Here is a 14189-nt window from a genome sequence, read left to right on the forward strand (position 1 = left end):
TTTAATTCCTTTTAATGGACTTTATCCCTTCCAGGGAGAGAGGAAACGTGAATGGAGCTGTGGGCGGGTGCTGGGGCTGGGATTTGCTGCCGTGGGCTTTGGCCGAAGATGTTGGGAAGCTTCCCTGGGGAGTTGCTTCAGGAGGAGCTGAAATGCCTCAAAATGCCCTATTTCTCCCACCTGGTTTGGATTATTTGGCTCTTGTGGGAAGCCAACCTGTGATTTCTCAAAATGATCCCATTTTTAGAGGAAATGGCTGGTTCTGGAACCCCTTTGGCCAAAGGCTCCGAACCACACTCTGAAATTCCAGCTTAATTGAGAATTTCAAGTCTTGAGGGAACAGAGCAGGGTGGGATCTTCTTCCACAGAGCCCACAAGACCCCTCCAGGGCACGGAGCTCCTGGGGCAGGGAGTATCCTGTCCTTTTGTCCCCTGGAATCCAGCACTTCCATCCCAAATCTCCCCCCCACCTCCACATGAATCCGCTCGGATCTCTCAGGGGCATCAAAGTAGATCAGAGCTTTTCTCCTCCTCATCAGCACATGCCCAACCCCTGCTCCCCGGCGCTGGCCCCTCAGTGTTTGAGGACGGTGGGGGTGATCATCCTGGGGTGGGAGTAGTAGCGGCACTCGCGGGGCGGCTGCAGCTCCATCACCCTCGTGCTGATGTTCTCCCGCTTGAACCCCGCCTGCACCAGCGGCCCCACCTGCGTCTCCTGCGGGAGAGGAGAGGAGGAGTGGGAGGAGCAGCCGTGGGTTGGGGTGTCTGGATGCGAGAGGAGACGCTGCAGGGACACGAGACAGCGCCGGCAGCCGAGGGAAAAACCCTCCGAGCTCCCCTCCGACGTTCCCTGCCCATCCGCAGCACCACGGAGGAGTTCCACAGCCATCGAGTGCTCTGGCTCATCCCGGGCACAGCTTTGGGGAGGGGAACAACTCACCTCAAACATCTTCTCGATGTCGCTGTAGCTGGTCTTGAGCAGCTCCCCCCACGAGGTCAGGTTGCAGTAGGTGAGGACCCCTCCGGGCCGCAGCAGGCGGAAAGCGTGGCCCTGCCCCGGCAATCCCGGGAGCCGGGTCAGCTCCTGCCGCTCAGCACCCGGCCCCAATTCCCCCTCCGAGCCCCAGCTCCCGCCGCTCAGCACCCGGCCCCAATTCCCCCTCCGAGCCCCAGCTCCTCCCGCTCAGCACCCGGCCCCAATTCCCCCTCCCAGCCCCAGCTCCTCCCCGCAGAGCTGCTGCTCCCCGCGGTGTTACCTTGATGAAGTTGAACTGGTGCGTGTGCCAGGTGTCCTCCGACAGCGGGTAGGTGTCGTACAGGATTCCTGCCCGGGAACACCGGGGGCCACCCGTTAGCTGGGAGAGACCCTGAGTGGCTCGTGTGTCCCGGGAAAATCCCCCTTCATGGCCTGGTATTGTTATTTTCCTATTTCAATTTGCCCCCCCTTGTCTCTGACCCCTGGAAGGCAGCGATTTGATGGTCCCCAAGATAAGCATCCACCCCCAGGACAAGGATCTGCTCCCCAGGACAAGGACCCCAAGGACACAGCTGTGCCCTGTCCCCATGCCCATGGGAAGATGCGGGCTCCACCCACACCCTGGTGAAATTGCTCCCCCTTTCCATGGTTCAGGGATGTCCTGGGATGCCCTGGGCTTTGCTGCACCCCCACTCTGCCGTGGGGACCCCACCCCAAGCCCTCCCCGTCCTGCTGTTGATGTCTCACCACTGAAGTGCCCGTCCGGCAGCGTTGGCACCACGTCCTCCCACAGCCCCTTCAGGGGCACCACCTGCGGGCGGGGGGGCAGCGGGATGAGCTGGGGGGGTCACAGGCACCCCCCAACCCTGGCACAACCCACCCTGCCCCTGACCTTGTGTGGCTGTGCCTTGGCCCACTGCTCCAGGCGCCGGAAAACGCCCTCGTTGCACTCGATGATCCAGTGCTCCTCGATGTTGAATTCCTGCACCTTGGAGGCTGCGATGGCCATCCCGAACCCCACCTCGAGCACGCGGCCGCCTGCAGATGGAACCCAGCACTCACAGCTCTGGGTTTTCTCTGCCTCAAAACCCCCCAGCCCTGAATTCTGACCCATTCTTCCCCCAAGAAAGGCTTTTTCTGTGCGGGTTGGGAGCACGTGGTGCTGCCAGCACTGAGGGGAGAAGTCAAGAGCAGCCCCGTGTCCCTGTCACCTGCTGCCCCCCACACAGCGACCCTTTACCCCCACCAAACCCCCCCAGTTGATCCCAGTGGAAACAAACAATGTCCAACCCTCCCTGTGCCGGGGAAACAGCCCTAAAAGCGACAGGTCCTGGGAGGGGGAACAGCCCCAAAAACAGCAGGGCCTGGATGGGAGGTGGCTGCATCCCCTCCACACGTCCCCATCCCCTTTCAAGAATATGTCACCCTGAGACAAGCACACAAGTGCCCCCATGGCCCTGCTGCCCCGTTACCCTTTGAGGCGGCCACGGTGGCCAGCGAGTGCATGTAGGGAGTCTCCCAGCGCTCCATCACCGGCTTGCCCAGGATCTCCAGGTGGGCATCGGGCTCATCGTAGCCTGCTGTGGCTTCCCTCCAGGCTGCCCTGCAGTCCTCGCCCTCAGCGAAGATCGGCCCTGCCGCTGCTCCGGAGATCATGGCTGCAGGAGGAAAGTCCAGCTGGATGGGCCGAGACGTGCCAGGGGAGGGAAAGAAAGGGCCACTGGGCTCTTGGCCGGCTTTAAATAGCCCTGCTGGAAAGTGCTGAGTGTGCACAACCGGCTGGGGCCCCTCCAGGGATCGGGAGCCCTTATCGGGAATGGGAGCCCTTATCAGGAACGGGGCACCACGGGGCAGGCTGGGACTGCCAGGCCGGAGTGGTCACACATGGCCTGGGGGTCACTGGGGTGATCTGGGGGGTGCAGAGGATGTCCCTGCTCCCGGTGGCACCGTGCTGTGCATGGCCAGAGGGGAAATGACCAGCACTCCGTGGTGGAGCTGGGCTGGATCAGGGCGGACATGGAGGAAGGGGTTTTCCCTGTGCATGGTGCTGTGTCCCACGCTGTGCCCCGTGCTGTGCCACACTCCGGGGCTGTGCCACGGTGTCCCCGCACTACCCCACGCAGCAGGACCACGCATGCTGCCAGCCCCGCTTCACACCACACCCGGGCAGGGTGACAGGGATGACCGGCACAGAGCCGGGCTGGACCGTAAGGGCCGGAGGGAGGGTCCCGGGGGGCTGCAGGCGGTGCTGAGCCCAGCGCGGGGTGGGGAGGGATCCTCCAGGTGGGCAGTGGGACCCCGCGAGCGAGCGGTGGGACCCCGGGGATGGGCAGTGGGATCCCGGGGGTGGACGATAGGACCCTGCGGGTGAGCGGTGTGGACCCCGCGGACCCCGGGGATGGGCAGTGGGACCCCACTGACTCCGGGAATGGGCAGTGGGACCCCGCGGACCCCGGGGATGGGCAGTGGGACCCCGCGGACCCCGGGGATGGGCAGTAGGACCCCGCGGACCCCGGGGATGGGCAGTGGGACCCCGCTGACCCCGGGGATGGGCAGTCGGACCCCGCGGACCCCGCGCACGCCCCGCCCCCCCCCCGCGCGCGCGGACTGCCCTTCCCGCCGGCCCCCGCGCGCGCGCGGCCACGCCCCTCCCGCCCCTCCCAGGGCGCGGCCCCGGAGACCCCGTAGCGAGGGGCGGGTGCGCGCGCAGCGGCGGCGCTGAGGGAGCGCGAGCGCGCGGCGGGGGGGGCCGGGCCGGGCCGGGGGCGGCGGGGGGGGAACCGGGACACGGGAACCGGGACACGGCCGGGAGCGCCCGCCCGCGGCCCCGCGACCCGCCGCTGGCACCGCCGCCACCGGAGGGAAGAGCCGGGCGCGGCCCCGGAGGAGCCGCCGCCATGAACAGCGTGGGAGGCGCCGATGAGATCGGGTGAGGGGAAGAGGAGGGCGACGCGCTGGGACGGGGCGGGGGGAGAGGTTCGGTCACCTTTTCCCGCAACCTCAGGAGAGGGTCCCGCTGGGGCTCTCCCGAGCCGGGAGGGCTGAGGGAAGGACCAGTACCGGGCTGGGGGGGGGCGAGGGGGGGGCCGGTCCCGGGCCGGGAGTGCTGAGGGGGGGCCGGTCCCGCCATGTTGGGGCCGTGAGGGCGCACACACCCCCCCTCCCGTCACGTGACCGGCGCGCGCGCGGGGCTGCGGCAGGTGCGCGCGCCCAAGGTCACCCGCCCGCGGCGCTTCCCGCGCCCGCCCGCACCGGATCCCACCCGCGTCCGACCTCGTGTCCCCTCGTGTCCCCTCGTGTCCCCTCGTATCCCCTCGCGTCCGCCTCTCCTGTCAACTAACGCGGAGACGCGGGGCGGGGGGACAACACGCCGGTCGAGGGAGGGGATTGTCCCGCTCTGCTGGTACGGCCTCACCTTGAGTCCTGTGTGCAGTTTTAGGCGCCACGATGTAAGGAGGATACTGAGGTGTTAGAGAGCGTCCAAAGGAGGGCAGCGGACATGGTGAAGGGCCTTGAGGGGGAAGCCTTAGGAGGAGTGGCTGAGGTTACTTGGTGTGTTCAGCCTGGAGAAGAGGAGACTGAGAAGAGACCTTATCGCAGTCTGAAACTTATTCGTGAGGGGAAGCAGAGGGGCAGCTCTGATCTCTGCTCTCTGGGACCTGGGGCAGAACCCGAGGGAAAGGCTGGAGCTGTGTCCGGGGAGGTTTAGGCTGGATATCAGGGAAAGGTTTTTTTTCCCAGAGGGTGGTAGGCACTGCCCGGGCTCCGCAGGGAATGGTCCCGGCCCCAAGGCTGCCGGTGCTCCAGGAGCATTTGGACAACGCTCTCAGGCACAGGGTGGGATTGTTGAAGAGTTCTGTGCCGGGCCAGGAATTGGATTCGATGGTGCTTGGGGGTCCGTTCTGTGATTCTGTGAACCCGCTGGAGACTTTGTTCTGGTGACTCATCAGGGCCGCCCCGAGGGGCCTGGGGTGGAGGAGGGGGAAGACGGTGGGACAAAGGCAGCCTCCCCTCACCCTCCGTGTCCCCCCGCGGGGCTGCCCTCCGGAGCTCCCCTCTGCTGTCCTCTGCTCGGGATGCCTTCCAGGCAGGAGAATCCCGGTTTTAATCGTTCCCGGGGCTTTTTGTGGCTTCAAACCGAAAACCTGACACAAGTGTGGTTCTTCTGACGTGCTTTTAGAGTCATAGAAAGGCTTGGGTTGGAAGGGACCTTAGAGATAATCCAGTTCCACTCAGTGTTACTCTGTTTGAGAGCTGTACCCTGGTGACATTGAAATTATCAGACTGCAGACTTGAGCAGGGTAGAACTCGAAGTAGCAAAAACCAAATTAAAAAATCCTTGACTGGTTCTTCCACTGCAAGTTTTGGCACAAAATTTGCCCATCAGAACTGGTCACCTTGCTTGAAACTGGAAACATAAACCACTTGTCCCGTGCTGCTTTGTAAGCTGCTTATTTACTGCATGTTCTTAATTTGTAAATCCTAAAAATACGGGAGGCAGGATAAGTGATTGGAATATCATGTTGGAATGGTTTGGGTTGGAAAGAACCTTAGAGATCATCTAGTTCTAACACCTACTGCATGAGGCCTGTTTAAATATGTAAGTTTTGCTCTGAAAGTGTTTTTATTTGCTCCTGGGCCTTAATCACTGTCTGATGCCTTATGAGAGACCTAATCAGGTCTCACTTCTCCAGCTGTAGGTGAGCGCCAGGCTCCAGGTTATTCTGTGGAATATCATCAACTCCCCTCCTGAGCAGGCTTGGCTGTCCCAGAGTTTGTTCCCAGTCACAGGCTGTGATCCTTTGGAGCTGTAATCAGATTGGGAAGGATTGGGGGTTAATCAGAGAGGGAAATTTTATTTATTCTTCTCCCCCAAGAGTGCTCAGAGGGAAAGGTGAGAGTGTAGAACAAACGGCAGCTGCTCCAGCCCTGGGAAGGAAGCTCTGGTTTAAAGCTGCTGTGAGAGGCAAGTCTGGATGGGAAGTTATGAATTCAACTGCTTTTCTAGGCAGAGGTTTTAAGAAAAAACACTTAGGGAGGCTGTAAGCCTTGCAGGTGTGTTGGCATGGGTAGGGAGGGGCCTTTTGGGGGTTATTTGTTGTAATTAATTAGTACTTGGGGCTGGTTTGGATGAAGAAAAGTGCTGATCCTGGTCCTGCTGTCCTGCAGCTGATGGGGGCTGTGCTGAGGTGTTAATCAAACCCCGTATTATTTATGTAGGCAAAGAGTTTGTGCTTCTGTTGAGTTTTGGTGGTTTTCAAATACCTGTACATGCTTTTTTTACTAATTCTGGGATGATTTGCTCCAGCAGCAAGTACGTTTATAGCAACAAAGAATAAATTAGCAATTAAAATTCTCACAGGAAGCAGTGAGGTGGAACACTTGGTTAAAACTTATTATACAGCTGCAGCTTCTGAGGAGTCATTATCCCACTTTCTGCTCCTGAAGTGATCCCTGTGGGAATTGTGCTGCTTCAGGGGTGCTGCACCTGTTGGGGTCTCACTGCTCATGGTGGACAGACGCACCTGCCCAAAAAACAGGCTGGTGGTTTGTGTTGTCACCTGGCTGTGCTGGGAGTGGCTTTGCATTCCAGTGGGGATGGACTGTAGTCTCCTCCAGTCTATAAATTTGGAGCTTTATGGTTGTGTGAACTAAAAACATAGAGGTGCCTGAGGGGAGACTCACCACGGTCTGCAGCTTCTTCCCAAGAGGCAGCACCAAGCTCTGCTCTCTGGGACCAGGGGCAGAACCTGAGGGAACAGCTGGAGCTGTGCTTGGGGAGGTTTAGGCTGGATATCACAAAAAGGTTCTTCCCCCAGAGGGTGCTGGGCACTGCCCAGGCTCCCCAGGGAATGGACCCAGCCCTGAGGCTGCCAGAGCTGCAGGAGCATTTGGACAACACTCTCAGGGATGGACAGGGTGGGATTGTTGGGGTGTCTGTGCAGGGCTGGGAGTTGGACTTGTATGTTTGTGGGTCCCTTCCAACTCTGGATATTCTATGAACTTTTAATGTTTCTATGAATTTAATAACTGCCAGCCCATAAACTGTTAGGACCAAAAGTTTTCTGGGATGGAGCTTGGGTAATACCTTTGGAAAGATGCAGCTGAGCGTGGGGGCAGGAGCACTCACACAACCATCCTGCCTCACTGCTGTCCTGTACGATACCACATCGGGATTTTTATAAACTCTGGCCCTGCTCAGTGTCTTCAAACCACGGAGGATCCCAAGGCAGAGGATTCCTGGCTTTTGGTATTCCATAGCGTGTGTATGAACCAGGGCTGTGTATTTCCATACAGCTGCTGGAGCTGGCCTTGAGCAACTCAGCTTTGCTGTTTCAGTCCATGTAGGGTGACTACAAATAATTCATGGTGGAATTGGAAGGTTTCAGTGACCTCCCTCCCTGCAAACAGCTTGGTGTTCTTTCAGAACACAGCTGGTACTTTTACAAGGATGTAAAATAGATTAATCTTGTATACCAAGCTATCAAATTTAGTTAAAAATACCCCAAAACAAACCATAAGCCCAAATGTGGTTGGTCAAGAAAATGTCATTAACACATGTCAAAACTTTATTGTGAATATAGCAGTAGATCAGCTGGTTTTACTTTGCTGTTAGGAAATAGAAGTACTTATTTTCCCCAAAAACAATGGCACAGGGAGCAGAGGGATTTGTGCCCTGTGTGTGGAGAGGGAAGGTGGTGAAGGGACAGTTGTGGTAGCCACCAGGATGGCGGGGCCACCTGGGCGAAGTCTGGCTGGTCCCAGAACACGACCTGTTGCTGTGAACTGGCTGCTGTCGAGCAAGGCCCTGAGCCTGTGCCAGGAGCCAGCGCGCTGCCAGAGGGAGCTGGGGGCACTTTTCCAGTCCTTGAGGAAAACTTCGTCATCCCGAATATGCCCACAGAAAACAGGCCTGCTTTGAGAGCGGGCAGGGGTGCCATGTCCTGTCCCCGCTCTCGGGGAGGGCAGAGGAGGGGTGGCACGTCCTTTTGCATTACGATAACGCAGCAGCAGATGCGGCCGCTGTCTGCTGTGACACTGAGGCTGTCTTTGCCTTGCATGTCACCAGCTCAGTTGTTTTCTGGCTGCTCAAGGAGACGCTTTGATCAACGCTTAACAGTTGGTCTGTTTTTGTGAAAGACAAGACTCGTGTCACGTCTCAGCTTGTAACTTAGGAACGGAGTTTGCCTCAATGGAACAAGGCTTGTAGGTGCTGTGTAGTATTGAATTTTGTCACTTTGGCTGGTGCAGAAGGGTCGTGACATGATGTCATATCACAGAGAAGTGAATCAAAGTGGAAAGGGACAAGCTGGTTTTGTCAGTGAGCTGCCCTGCTCCACAGGAACTTCCAGTTGCAAGGCTTTCACTTCCGTGATGTTCCCATTGCACCTGCAGCTCTTACTGGGGCTGACTGGGCTCTCCCTGCCGTTATCTGCTCCTGAAAAATGCACGTGAGAGGAAGTTCAATTTTTTTTTTTTCAGGAGAAACTCAACTTTGCCCATGTAAGTGAGGATGCAGGAATTCCCATTACCCTCAGCTGTACCCAGGTATAGGTGAAGGCAAGTAGAAGACAAAGTAGAAGATGTTTTTTCTCTCTGAGGTCTGATGGAGAACTAGAGGGCATCCCCCAAAAATAAACTATCCCAGTTTATTTGTCAGTGCAGAGCCATTAACAGCAGAGTTTTTCACAGAATCACACAATCTCCTGAGCTGGAAGGGTTCCCCAAGGATCATCAAAGCCCTGTACAGGACAGCCCAACAATCCCACCCTGTCCCTGAGAACGTTGGCCAAATGCTCCTGGAGCTCTGGGGAGCCTGGGCAGTGGCCATTTCCTGGGGAGCCTGGGCAGTGCCCCAGCACCCTCTGGGGGAAGATCCTTTTCCTGATACCCAGCCTGACTCCCCAGGCACAGCTCCAGCCCTTCCCTGAGTCCTCCTCCTGGTCCCAGAGAGCAGAGCTTGATGCTGCTTCTCAGGAGACAGCTATGAGGGGTTTTTTTGGGTTGATTCTTGGTACTGACAAGGGCCAGGTGTTGAGGTGGCTATAACCAACCTTTAATTACTGAGTAAATGACTGCTAGAAGTTTTGTCACACCCAAGAGTTGATAAAGAGCTGCAGAGCCGGCAGCCTGGAACGGAGCTCCTCTAGACCAACCCAGGTCCTTGGGCGTGCTGGGACAGGAAACCCTGCAGATTTGGATGCTCTTTGCAAAGGAAGAGTTGAATCAGTTTTAGGCAGTTTAGTTTGGGGCTTAGCCATGACTTTCTCATCTGCTCGGTGCTATCTCGAAACGGGGCTGTACAATGGTTTCACAACTGATGCTGGATTAGTGCTGCTCTGTTATTTAGTACCTGCTGCACAGGTTTGACTTCTGTCTCAGGCCTGAGCTTGGCAGTTCTACTTTTGCTTTCACCCCACGAGAAGGTGTTGGCAGCCAAGTGAGTGTTTCGTGGTGAGTGAGGGAGGAGCAGAGAGCAGAGATGGAGGAAGGGTTTGGTTTAATCAGCAGCTTTGAGTGCGGTGCCAGCTTTGTAGGGTGTGTTGGAGGCCACAGGACCCCCAAACCTGTCCAGAAGAGCTGAGTTGTGCCTTAAATAAGATGAAGCATCTGCTGTAGCCCCTAAATCTGCCCTGTGCTTCATTTGCAGAAAGCTGTTCGTGGGTGGCCTGGACTGGAGCACGACACAAGGTGAGCAACGTGTGCTACAGGCACTGGGTCATTGTGAAAACCCAGCCAGGAGCTCCTAACAGGCACTGCTGTGGTGGGGAGATTGGGCTGAGAGTCTCCTGCTCCTCTGCTAATTAATAAAACTTTCTGTAGAGACAGCTCAGATATATGCTAATATTTTTAGGTTTATACTGTTTGGTGCTGAAGTTTTTGTCAGCTCAACAGACAACCCTTTTTATAATCACTTTCCTACTATTTTCCATTTGTATGAGTGGAAATAAACTGTTGTCTACCATTTGTTTACAGGAAGTAAAATGTGATCATTTTTAAAAGATGAGTTTGAAGTTGTTTTCCATGTTTGCTGATCTGTTGTCTCATAATTGCAAACACAGTCTGGTGTTGTTAATATCTGGTTCTGTTTAATACTTGCTTTTTTTTCTCTGACAGAAACTCTTCGTAGCTACTTCTCCCAGTATGGAGAAGTTGTAGACTGTGTAATAATGAAAGACAAAACAACAAATCAATCTCGAGGATTTGGATTTGTCAAATTTAAAGATCCCAACTGTGTGGGAACAGTGCTGGCCAGCAGACCTCATACGTTAGATGGCCGAAATGTAAGTTGCTTTTGTGTTGTTATTTTTTTTCCTGCACCAGATTCAAAGATCTGCTTTAAATTCTGGCTCCTTATTTGCAGAGTGTCAGAGTTCACCTGGTTGTTGGTTTAAAAGATTTTATTGTAAGGCAGCTCTGACTCCGTGGCTTGTGTTGCTTTGCTCTGAGGAGCTGCAGCTGCCACAAATGTAACTTTTAGAGCAAAATTCTGCATGCTGAGGTCTGACCAAACTGGAACTTCTTCCAGATTGATCCAAAGCCATGTACACCTCGGGGGATGCAGCCAGAGCGGACACGACCGAAGGAAGGATGGGTAAGGAAAGATCCCTGTGTATCCTGCCTGTTGTCCGAGTTCTCTTGAATTCCTTTGGATTATATCCATGTTTTAAGGGCAGAAGTCAGTATGCAGACCTCAAGTGTAAATTGTATTTCTAAAAATTGTCTTTTACTTAGATTTCCATGGGCAGGCTCTGTGCAGAGCAGCGTCAGTTTGGGTGTGGTGTTTCTTAAGCTCTTAGTGGTGCTTTTAGTGGAGTTCTTCAGATTTGAGAGCGGTGTCTGGACGGGCGCTGGCAGGGCTGATGCTGTTCCAGCCCTACTCCACACCCTGCAGCTTCATCAGATTTCAGTGTAAAATGAGTCAAGGGCCTCAGAACACAGGCCCTGCATGCCTGGCCCTCTGAAGAACAGGGAACACTGAACCTCTGAGCTTGGAATGTGGTTCCCTGTCATGGCTGGGAGACTTCAAGGCTAGAGCTCTCCCCCTGAGCCTGCCAGAGCCTGCTGTTCATGGGTCAGTGTAAAGTGATAGAAGCAGCCAACCTTATTGTCCTTCTGACTGAATTTTCTCCTCCTTGATTTAGCAGAAAGGATCCAGGAGCGATAACAATAAATCCAATAAAATTTTTGTTGGTGGGATTCCTCATAACTGTGGCGAGACAGAGCTCAGGGAATACTTCAAGAAGTTCGGAGTGGTGAGTCCTGGGGGGGGAAGGTGCCTCCCCTCCCTGCTGCCTCCTCTCATATTTCCTCAAGCTGTCACATTTGGGGGTAATTTGGACAAACTGCTGGAGGGGCACATGAAGCATTTTGTGAGAAACTGATGAACATTCATCATCTGGAAATGTCTCTTGGCAGAGCCTACTGCTCGTGTGGAATTTACTTTGCTCCTTCTGTCTCCTCATGTTTAAGTCTACTTGGTGCATTATTCTGTCCCTTCTTCCAAAAACTCTTGAGGTGGCTTAAGAATGATTCTTTTTATTATTATTATTTCCCTCTCCCCCACTTCTCTTGATACCTTACAGCTGGGCAATTAAAAATGTCTGCTGATTATTTTTTGGGAACAGCAAGTCCCTCAATGGGCTGAATTTTAAGATCCTGGTCTTTGTCTATGTGTACAGATAGGTTAAATTTGTGTCTCCTGCCATTATTTTGGGAGCAGTACCTGCCTTCAAACCATCTGGAATCTCAGTTCTGGTGTCCCTAGAACCTCCATTCTGAGACAAACTGCTCCTCATGCACCTTTTTAAATTCACTTTGTAACCTTGGACTGAAATGACTGTATCTTCTGATTATTTTTTTTATTTACTTTTAATTCCCATTTATCCCAGCTCTCACTGCCCCTTTACAATGGTAAACTACTGAATTAAATAACTCAGCTGTGAATAAGTTTGAGGCACTTAAAAATTGCCTGAATTAATTTCAGGACTGTGCTGGTAAAAATAAACTTGATTGGCATTTAGTGTGGTTTCTGATACTTCTTTCAATAACCTTTCCCTAACATTTCTTAGTGGCAGCGAAGGATTTATTGAGAAACAAATTCTTAAGTTTATCAACAGTTAAATCAGTGTTTAAAATTCCATTAAGATAATGTATTTAAAACGCAAAAAGCAACAGCTTAACAACTGTTTCTTTAGCTTGAAAGGCTGCAGTAGACTAATAATAAAAACAGGGAGCACGTTCCACAGCTGTGGAATGTAGTTTCTAAAGGCTCTTCCTCACAGACTTGGCTTTCCAGCTGTGCCCTGGATGCTGGGGAGATACAGGGTATGTCCTGCAAGTGTAGAAGGCACCAGCCACAACTGTAAGTGCCCTTAAAAGTAAGTAGTAGCACTTTACTCATAGTATAGAAATCAGAAAGTCTTCTTGGAGTTGTAATGAGTCCTTTGGAGCAGTGGAGTCTCACAAATGTTTTGTGGCTACGAGAGTGAGGAGACCAAGGCAGGCACTGATTTTTAGTCCTGGTAATTGCTGGGTCGTTAAGGCCAGGGTGAAGAAGGGGATCCAAATGGACCAGTGGAGGGACAGAGCTGGCACTGTCCCATGGCATAATCCCCACATTGATCCCCAAGCCCCAGCTGGTAGCATCCAGTAGGATGTGCTCAAGTGAGTGCAGTAACTCAAACCCAAATGTTTTCCAGCTGTAAGTAAAGAGTTTAAAATCTGACACAATTTTATCATTTTTACTCACGAGTAAAAAGTATCCTAAGATTGTCTTGAAGATGTGATTCCACAAAATCACACCCATTTTGTGACCACTTTTCTTCATCTAAGAGAATCCAGAGCAGTTGCTTTCAGCCGTTTTAATGTTGACATAAACGTTGCACCTCAGGTTTTGTTTGAATTGTAGCTCACAGTGGTGCTTATTCTTAGAAGAATAATCTTGAAGCCTTTGAACAGCTTGCAATTTCCATTTTTTCTTTTTTTAAGTTAAAATCACACTGATACTGCTCATCCAGAACTTAGAGGGGTTTTGTAAAGCTGTTTAAAGGATTGGTTTAACTGGTGCTCTGGGCCTCACTCTGGTGCTCCAGTAATTCAATCAGAGGAGCCCTGCACGTTTGTAAAGGTGCCTGCAGCTCAAGCTGCTTTTCATGGTGCAAGTGAAAATGGTTAAAAATGGGGAAGTTCATCTTTTAAAAAGCTACATTGATGAGTTGTTGGAAGACAAACCTTCGGGGTGTGTAATAGGCCATAGTGTGGGTACAAACAGTGCAAAACCTCAATGTTAAATTAAAATGTGAAGTGTAATGAGACAATAGAGATGAACTCAGACTTTCTAAGCTCCCAGGAAGAGCATATTCCCTGGTTTTGTGCTGTTGCTGGGATGATGGCTGCAGTTGAATTGTGCTTTGTGGGTAGAGAGCAGGAACCAGCCGGTGGTGACTGTTCCAGCCCTCCCCTGGTAGCACAGTGAGTAGAATTTCCCTTCTCTCTTCCAGGTCACTGAAGTTGTAATGATCTATGATGCAGAGAAACAGAGGCCCCGAGGTAAAGGCTGATCTAGTTTGTCCTTGAAATTTCTTCATACTCTCCTATAGTCAGATGGCAAACTATTTCACACCATCAGAAAAGGTAGATTTATTTTTTTTTTCCCTATGTTGCCTCAGGAAAAAGAATAACTCACTGGGCAAACATCACTTCAAGTCTAGACTCTTCATCTCCAGCTTCACTTGGGTCTGTGCATTTCAACTCAGATGTTTCATGCTCGTTTATGGGTTGGGTTTTTTTTATAGTTGAATGAAATTTGATTCTCAAGCCACTCCTGTGGCTTAAGGTACTTTTGAGGGGGGAAAAAATCAGCAGATTTTCCTCCTGTTTTACATGAAAGGTACGTTGGGTCTGTAAGTGCATGGGGGGTGCTCCAGCCGGAGCACGAGACAGGGCAGAATCCATCCATCACCTGCTTTTTGTTTTGGTTAAATGGCTTCACCTCAAATTAAGGAAAAACTCTTCTTAAACAGCACAAAATAATTCTGAAATATATATCTGTATATTTTTACTTGGGATATACAATCCCTGTATACCTGCTTTTTAAGAGGGGGGGGAAAAACCCAAAAACCTGGAAGATTTACTAGATATTGAACCAAACTGGGAACCTTTGGTCAAAATATAAAGCAAGTTCCATGTCACCCACGTCCCTTTGCATCCA

The 14189-nt window shown here is 52.8% G+C and overlaps 2 protein-coding genes across 7 annotated transcripts in view; one reads left to right on the top strand and one right to left on the bottom strand.

Annotated features, from left to right (window-relative positions):
* GAMT (guanidinoacetate N-methyltransferase) lies at positions 1 to 4411 on the bottom strand. 2 transcript variants are annotated; one of them, XM_082297956.1, is made up of 7 exons: positions 4392 to 4411; positions 2449 to 2634; positions 1869 to 2014; positions 1724 to 1787; positions 1257 to 1324; positions 941 to 1051; positions 1 to 715 (listed from the first exon to the last, which is right to left on the bottom strand). In XM_082297956.1, exons 2-7 carry the CDS (start codon positions 2630 to 2632, stop codon positions 575 to 577), a joined length of 714 nt encoding a protein of 237 aa, XP_082154082.1. In that variant the 5' UTR covers positions 2633 to 2634; positions 4392 to 4411; the 3' UTR covers positions 1 to 574. The 2 variants fall into 2 exon arrangements, with proteins under 2 accessions (XP_082154082.1, XP_082154081.1); XM_082297955.1 differs by lacking the exon at positions 4392 to 4411 and adding an exon at positions 4250 to 4267.
* The window catches only part of DAZAP1 (DAZ associated protein 1), a 24735-nt gene continuing 14242 nt past the window's right edge, over positions 3697 to 14189 (top strand). Inside the window, exons 1-6 of one of the 5 annotated variants that reach the window (XM_082297951.1) lie at positions 3697 to 3905; positions 9627 to 9667; positions 10094 to 10260; positions 10506 to 10571; positions 11125 to 11232; positions 13480 to 13528. In XM_082297951.1, coding sequence (XP_082154077.1) covers positions 3874 to 3905; positions 9627 to 9667; positions 10094 to 10260; positions 10506 to 10571; positions 11125 to 11232; positions 13480 to 13528 — 463 coding nt within the window. In that variant the 5' untranslated portion in view covers positions 3697 to 3873. Of the gene's footprint in view, positions 3906 to 9626; positions 9668 to 10093; positions 10261 to 10505; positions 10572 to 11120; positions 11233 to 13479; positions 13529 to 14189 lie in introns of those variants that run through there. The other 4 variants (XM_082297950.1, XM_082297953.1, XM_082297952.1 and 1 more) reach the window with 4 other exon arrangements.

This window comes from Coloeus monedula, assembly GCF_965178545.1.
Source record: "Coloeus monedula genome assembly, chromosome: 27".
In the NCBI taxonomy this organism is placed as follows: domain Eukaryota; kingdom Metazoa; phylum Chordata; class Aves; order Passeriformes; family Corvidae; genus Coloeus; species Coloeus monedula.